The sequence below is a fragment of the Branchiostoma floridae genome, unplaced genomic scaffold (assembly GCF_000003815.2).
Source record: "Branchiostoma floridae strain S238N-H82 unplaced genomic scaffold, Bfl_VNyyK Sc7u5tJ_150, whole genome shotgun sequence".
NCBI classification, from domain to species: domain Eukaryota; kingdom Metazoa; phylum Chordata; class Leptocardii; order Amphioxiformes; family Branchiostomatidae; genus Branchiostoma; species Branchiostoma floridae.
Window position 1 is genome coordinate 133,468 of NW_023365733.1, and position 8,099 is coordinate 141,566.

The 8,099-nt window shown below is 37.4% G+C and overlaps 1 protein-coding gene across 1 annotated transcript in view; it reads left to right on the top strand.

Moving 5' to 3' along the window:
- LOC118407939 (sushi, von Willebrand factor type A, EGF and pentraxin domain-containing protein 1-like) overlaps positions 1–7,151 on the top strand; it is a 16,008-nt gene extending 8,857 nt beyond the window's left edge. The window contains exons 7-14 of the mRNA XM_035808515.1: positions 1,651–1,743; positions 2,151–2,348; positions 2,973–3,203; positions 3,714–3,917; positions 4,997–5,197; positions 5,534–5,689; positions 6,310–6,360; positions 7,033–7,151. Coding sequence (XP_035664408.1) covers positions 1,651–1,743; positions 2,151–2,348; positions 2,973–3,203; positions 3,714–3,917; positions 4,997–5,197; positions 5,534–5,689; positions 6,310–6,360; positions 7,033–7,151 — 1,253 coding nt within the window. The remainder of the gene's footprint in view (positions 1–1,650; positions 1,744–2,150; positions 2,349–2,972; positions 3,204–3,713; positions 3,918–4,996; positions 5,198–5,533; positions 5,690–6,309; positions 6,361–7,032) is intronic.
- The last annotated feature ends 948 nt before the right edge of the window (positions 7,152–8,099 follow it).

Here is an 8,099-nt window from a genome sequence, read left to right on the forward strand (position 1 = left end):
CGCGGATTCAAAGATTAAACATGTTGTATGTTTTACAGAAATACGCAACATTTCATATACGTCTTGACAACATATAAGCTAAACGGGGGAGGTCTCCCCTAGTTCGCTTAAACTGCGCGGATTTAAAGATTAAACATGTCGTATGTTCAACAGAAATGCAACATTTCATATACGTCTTGGCAACATATAAGCTAAACAAGGGAGGTCTCCCCTAGTTCGCTTAAACTGCGCGGATTCAAAGATTAAACATGTCGTATGTTCAACAGAAATGCAACATTTCATATACGTTTTGGCAGCATATAAGCTAAACGGGGGAGGTCTCCCCTAGTTCGCTTAAACTGCGCGGATTCAAAGATTAAACATGTTGTATGTTTTACAGAAATACGCAACATTTCATATACGTCTTGACAATATATAAGCTAAACGGGGGTGGTCTCCCGAGGATTCAAAGATTAAACTTGTTGTATGTTTTACAGAAATACGCAACATTTCATATACGTTTTGGCAGCATATAAGCTAAACAAGGGAGGTCTCCCCTAGTTCGCTTAAACTGCGCGGATTCAAAGATTAAACATGTCGTATGTTCAAAAGAAATACGCAACATTTCATATACGTTTTGGCAACATATAAGCTAAACGGGGGAGGTCTCCCCTAGTTCGCTTAAACTGCGCGGATTCAAAGAATAAACATGTCGTATGTTCAAATGAAATACGCAACATTTCATATACGTCTTGGCAAATATATTAACGGGGGAGGTCTTCCCTTCTTTGCGTAAATGACAGTTCGAAATAAATTATATATATGGCATCCTTCGGTCAATATTGACCATGGTATCCGCAACATTTCATATAACGTAAAATATCGCATATAAGCTAACCGTGAGAGGTTCTCCCCTGTTCGAATTAAACCTTGTGCACTCAGAAAGTTTGAATACGTCAAACGCTTTCGGAATAGCTAAAAAACACAGAAGATTATTGTATTTGACTTTGTATTGTATTGTATTTGTATTTGCTGAGGTATAAACATAACATTTTGTACCAGAAAGCGCAATAATTTTCAGTTTTGACTGTAAATCTTGCCACTGTTATAAAACAGATGACGCAATGTTTTATCTAACACCAGACAAAGGATTATTACATTTGACTTAGCCGGTTAACATGTATTTTGTAACAGATCTAGAGAAACGGTATTTGTCCGTTTTGACAGAAAATATTTTTGAGACATTTAAGTTGTCTTTTCGGCATACTTAAATACATGTAAAATTCACGCAAAGAAACACAACAGATTAAGTTAGATTTACAAACGCTGAAATCTTCCGTAAATGCCAAATGTATGTTTCCGATGCCTTTGATAGATCTTAAAATCTGCTGAAATATTTCTCCGCCTTTAAGGGCTTTATACGTATCTCTGAAACTTTGCTTAAAAAGTTGTTTTCGTTCTGTGCTAATGATTGCGCTACCCCCACGTATATTTTCTAACTACGAAGAGTACCATTATGATACTCTCTTTCACAGTCTTCATCTTTATCTTTTGGGGCAGGGGGAATAATGAAAAATATTGAAATGCATCAGTGGCTCCTTGTCAATTCTGTATTTTTTACGTCAATCAATGTTAGCATGCAACTGATTGATGTTACTGATTGTTTTATAGGGGAAACGACACTGCAGAAGTACAGACAGAAAGCAGTTTGCGTCTTGAAACCTGGCATCATGTTGGAATCGGATACAGCAACACGAAAGACGAGTATATGGTCACAGTCGATGGAGCCATTGTCGCTTATGGCTCTTTATCTCAACAAAAACAACAACAACCACGAGAAGGCATCAATCAGCGTGGGCCTTTTGGACTTGGCTGTCACATTACTGATTGTTAGTGTCCATATCATACATACCAATTTTTTTATTTTTTATTTTTTTAATATAAATGACCATTTAGAAGCAAAGATATAAGCCAACAACAACAGTCGTTAGTTTTTTTGTTAATCTATGTAAAATTTTATAATTACAAAGCGGGCAAAATTTTAAAGAACAATGTAAATGTTTTCCAATTGAGTGTAATAATGGTACTGCTAAAAACCATGGAGGTATCTAGCAAAACCAAAATATACTCAATATCTGTGTACACAAATGAATATGAGTTTCTTTTATCAGTGACACCAAACAACACGAGCTCCTTTTCTGGCTTCATCAGTAACGTGAACATCTGGAATTACACGAAGAACGAAATGGACTTGCAGCAAATGGCAAGAACATGCGTCAACACCGATGTAGGAAACGCGCTTGGCTGGTCCCAGTTTGGTACAGCACAGCAACTGGATGTATCAATACAAATTCCCAGTTTCTGCGATGGTAATTATTTATTTCTTATATCTTTTGATCCCCCCTTAAACATAATTTCAAATCCTGTCTGCCTCCACAAATCTCATACCTTCATATTGTTTTAATTGTGAGGTACACGTAATACTGAATACTTGAGAGATTTCATGTGTACTGATATCAAATTGATATGATATTCTACTTTTAAATGTAATATTCCTATGGATTTTTATTCACAAGTAGTCCAATAAAAAGCGACCTTCCCTACACAAATGATGCTGTCGCTTACCAGACATGCAGAGTGTTCGTAGTCCCAAGGAAGGGACGTTAAACTTTGGTCCACTGTTCATTGTGCTTGTCGAAACGCCTGCGGAAATTTCTCCGGAACAATGAATTTCTAAATATTGTACATATTGTCTGTCTTTCCTATACTAACATTACTGTTCGATGAGCTAACTGCCTCAAAATGACATTATTTTTCATTTTCTTGCACGTATGCACACCTTGACTTTGTATTGCCGTAAATATGCATATTTTTTAAGTCCTGGATTATTGCCTACCAGGAACAGACCAGGTGTTGCGTAGCCTGTGTCACTTACGTATTTGTCTCTGTATGGATTTAAATCAGGCACTTAACAATTCGTATACCCTACATAGACACTGATGAGTGTGCATCGGCACCATGTGGAGACAACCTTTGTGTAGATCAACTCAGAAACTACAGCTGCATCTGCAAGGAGGGCTTCACTGGGCGCGACTGCAAAATCAACATCGATGACTGCCTGGACAACGTTTGTGAGAACAATGCTACCTGTCTCGATGGCGTGGGAAACTCCACTTGTCTGTGTCCAGATGGGTTTGTTGGCGACTTCTGTGGAATTAGTTCAGGTATCTATCATTTATGAAATGAAAATTATGGGCATCTTTTGACTAGTGACACTAATGTAATGAGTTGAAAGCATCTAAACCATACAGATTACTTTGCAGCGCCGGTGAAAATATTTTATGCAAAGAAATGGGGAAATGTGTTGCCACAATACGACGTTCCGTCTCATATTTGCATTCCAAACTGCAGTTGATGGCAACTGGACACCATGGAGCCAGTGGAGCAGCTGCAGTGCTTCTTGTGGTGGAGGAAACCACAGCAGGACCAGGGAATGTATCAATCCTCGTCCTACGCATGGGGGCAACAACTGCACATGGCCATCAGTTGAAATTGGTGCGTGTAATGCAGAAAAGTGTCCAGGTGAGAATAATGCTTTGTGTAGGGATACAGATGTCCAATTACAGACAATTAGCAGATGATGACTTTTAGTTGTTTTCCAATAGCAGCAATTTCAAAGTGACAGATGTCCAATATCTGCTGTCTCTGTATGATTTTCTTCTCTTTTCTTACAGTTTGCAAAAATCTAACTAATCCATTGAACGGTTTTGCAACCTGCAACTCTACTGATAACGAGATTAACTGCACCATCTCCTGTCAGGACGGGTTCGAGTTTTATGACCAGCCAGTTCTTCACTATCACTGTGGACAGTCAACAGCCTTCAGATGGAATCATGAGTCACCAAGGAATCCCATGGCAAGATTTCCACCATGTACAGGTGAATTAGGTTTCCATTATTCTAATATTTATCAACTAAGCGTAGCAACGTTATTCAAAGACATTTAAATGTTTCTTTTATCACATCAATACCAGTCAAGCCACGTGGCCATGTAATGGAATTACCATTCATTATTGGTCATGATGTTAACATTGAGGGTAACAATCAATCGTTTTGTTATCTTGTTTACAGAGGTCACCATACCAAAAGTGCTGAATGTGAAACATGAAATGACATACTCGGACCTGCCTTGCAACACAGAAGAGAGTGCTCTTCTAACCAAGTCAAAAGTCGAAAAAACGATTCAGACAAACGTGGAAGAAATAGATTGCATAAAACACGATTCTTGTTACGTCAGGGCAATTGACGTCCAAAATTGTTCAGGCATGATTGACGTAAGCGACACAGTAACGGTTACTGTTGAGCTGTCAAGTACTTCTGTGGGTAATGAGAGGTCCAATGCAAAGCACATTGAAAGAAATTCATCAAATGAAACAGGTAAGACTTTTGGTTACACTAATTCTGTGACTGGAATGCGAGTAAATTTCTACACCAACGTCTACAATCTTGGCAAAAATGTTTCTCGTTCTGTCTGACACAGAAAACATAAAAAGCTATTGTTTGTTTGCAACTTGGTGTCCTTTCTTCTGGGAAGAATTCTACATTCGTCTATATTTCACCATGAACTATGCATATGATTTGGAAATTACACCTAATGTAAACAGATACTTTACTTACGTACACACTGCACACCACCGAGGTCCTCCTTAACATTTAATAATAAAATACTACGTTGCTAAATGATGGGACGTTCATGCTTGCGGCATCAGAAAACAGTAATGGTGAACATTATAAGATGTGAAGTATGCAAATGAACCAATAAAATCATTTGCAAAAATTAGACCTCCATATATTGAACAACTCATCATCTTATTTGGTTAGGAAAGATAATCAACTGATACATGTGTATATGCAAAGTAGGAAATCATATATATTCAGTTAGAAACATTTAGACTTCGTCACTTGTGACCTATGGAATAACAATATCACTGTTGACTTATGTTTCCCTATTTTGACAGAGTTCACACAATCCGTGAAAACCCTTGTTGCCACCTTAAAAGATTTGGAGATCGCTGCGATGCAGTTAGAAAACCAAACTCTCAACGATGTTTTCACCGTATACATTAACAATAACCCGTACACTGTAAACAACAATGCCACAAAGACGTATGGGGTTACTGAGTGCAACGTCGGCGAAACTGCAGTTATGTTTTATTGTGGTAAGAAACCCTTTATTATGCATTTATTAAGATTTGACCTGAAAACCTTGTTGAAACTAGTCCCTCAGCAGTCTTCCTCTAAAAGCCACGTAATATCATAAAGCGTATATTAGCTTTGCTGAGGTTAGACCCCTAATTAGATGATTGCATGTTTTCCATTTTGAAAACTCAAGGATATTTTACACAAGTGTATTACATATATATGTTTAAAACTATATAAGCAAAGGTGACTAGCATACAACGGAGGCTGGCAACATAGTTTGGTTCTGCACTGTCCAATGGCGTGAATAAAGGCAATACAGCAGAAGTAACTCTTTTTAAATGTTTATCTCATAGTGCCCTGTCCAGTGGGAACCAGCTTCAGCAACGGCAAGTGCATGCAGTGCAACAATGGCACCTACCAAAACGAGACTGGTCAGGTGTACTGCAAGCCCTGTCCCCCTGGCCTGACCACTGAAGGATTTGGAGCATTTGAAGAAGACGATTGCATTGGTAAGTTCGGCCGTACTGTGAAAACCTAAAAAGGTTAACAAAAGGCAGAATCGCCTTGATACACAGTGCAATAAATTATTTTAATAAATATAAGGCTGTAAGCTCTGTTTTGCGTACATGAAAGATGTAAACCGTTTTTAGCTTGTAGAATAATATTTGGAATAAAATAATTAAAGCAAAAATTAGCATCGGGACTTTCCTCCTTTTGTGTGTTTATTTGTCGATCGATATATGGTCCTTGACAAGGACTGGTACTGTTCAGTCAAAAATCTGTGTCCAATTTTCTGTGTTGGATATTACAGTTAAACTAGTTCAATAACGACATATTTGTTGTTGGGTTCAAAGTGGATCATATTTTTGTTAGTGTAATCCTGAAGGCATGGACACTATAAATACCCAATGCAACCAAGATATTGGGCATTTCAGGGCTATCGCTCATCTGTGTTTCAAGTGCCATCAGACACATTTGTTGCTAAATATGAGATCGAGGGAAAGTTAAATTGGAGGAGACATAATTGTTATGATAAGCTGAAGTCATATCTGGGACTTAGGATTTCGTCAGATCAAATAACTACAGATAATTATGTTTGCAATGCATATTCCGTTTATTTTTTCTGCAGTGGAAACATTTACTGAAGAACCAGTCACCAACATGTTTGAACCTGCGCCTGGTAATGGTATTGTCTGTGTTAAAAAAATCACTTAATGCGGTAACGTTATATACTTGTCATTTGATTTGTTATACATGTGTTTGTAACTTGTTGTTACATACGTCGTCTACGGTTAAAACGAAATTTCCATTTATAACGTTAAACAAATTACAAAACACGAAATAATGACATCAAAATGAAATGCTCATCAATATGTATGTTACAGTTTTAAAAGACGATCTTATAATCTCAAAGTAACATGGATTTGATGAGAATAAGAGAAGCAAAACGTTGAATGATAACATACACGAGAGAATATTTCAAAACGTTGATTTTATGTAATTGACAATTTCAGATTCCAGGATACCAGCAGTAGCAGGAACAGCTGGGGCATTCGCTGTCGTGATTCTGGTTGCAGTTGCCATAATTGTGCTTTGCAGACGTAAATATCATTTGTCTTATTATGCTTTCTTTGTTTTTACCGTTTTCCTATGAAAAGCTAGAATAACATTCTGATCATAAACGAATGAAGGTTAGAGATCATAAGAAAGATATTAAGTTACGTAGTTGATTTTCAAAGCTTCTTAATCATAAAAAGTTTAAAACAACAAAATTTACCTTAGTGAAATAAAAACGTCGCCCCAACAAGTAGTGGTCTAGATGAATAATAAGTTTTCTACATTTTTTAAACAGGTCATCAGGATACTGAAGCAGCAAGAAACATGAAGCGTCTATTCCGGATGCCAAAGAAGCCAGGTTGGGTCAAAGTAGCCAAAGAGGATCATAACACTATCTGTGAAACAGAAATATAGACAATTTTTGGAGGCCCACCAACTAGGCTAATGCTGGGATGTCAATATAAAAATCGTACATATTGTCTCATCCAAAATATTTCTAGTTTTAACGCCCTGCTAATATCTTTACCTATCGCTTATGATAGCCAGACGGTGTCCAATATACTGCCTGCATCAGGGGTATAGGTCCCATTCTCAGGGTATTGTCAACCATTAGTGAGTAGGGGATCTTACAATACTGGAAACGAGAACCACATACCTGATTCCAAAACGACGAAAACGTAGAAATCGATCAAAGTGACTATACTGTTAATGTAGGAAGATATTTTATCGCCCAGTCACGTATGGAAGTGAGAAGATTGGAAATGTCCGGCACAGCAAGAAAGAAAAAAAGGCCGGACGAACAAAAACTTGTCCAGAATCTCATCTATATTATCATCATGTAACTAGCCAAATGCCAACACCGGAGTTTAGTTTTCACGGTTAGACATATGACAATGTTTATATTATAATAACATTAATGACCCGCTACGCAGACTAGGTCGCTTATGATGTAGTTGTAGGCATCGGCCATGAATTATAAAAACATAACCATATATTCAATATAGATACTGTTCCGAATAACGCCCTGGTGTTCCGTTAACTCTGTACGGCGTAAGTGATCATTATGATCAAGTCCTCTTTTGTGCAAGGGACAAATAGATTTAAGTTTAAGCAAAACAACTTGCATAGCAATTAGCAAATAATTGACACGAAAATAACCTGAGCATTATTATGAGAGATAATGAGGAATAACTCGAAAGATATATGCAGCCAGGAAATACCAATGAGTCATGACGTTTTGATTTGAATGTTTCATTTATTTTTTCTTTCTACGAATTGTGTAGTGTTAAAAAGACAAGGTATAGCTGCAGCTGCTGTATTTTCCTAAATATACATCAAGCCACGAGGAAATGTATTTTTGTG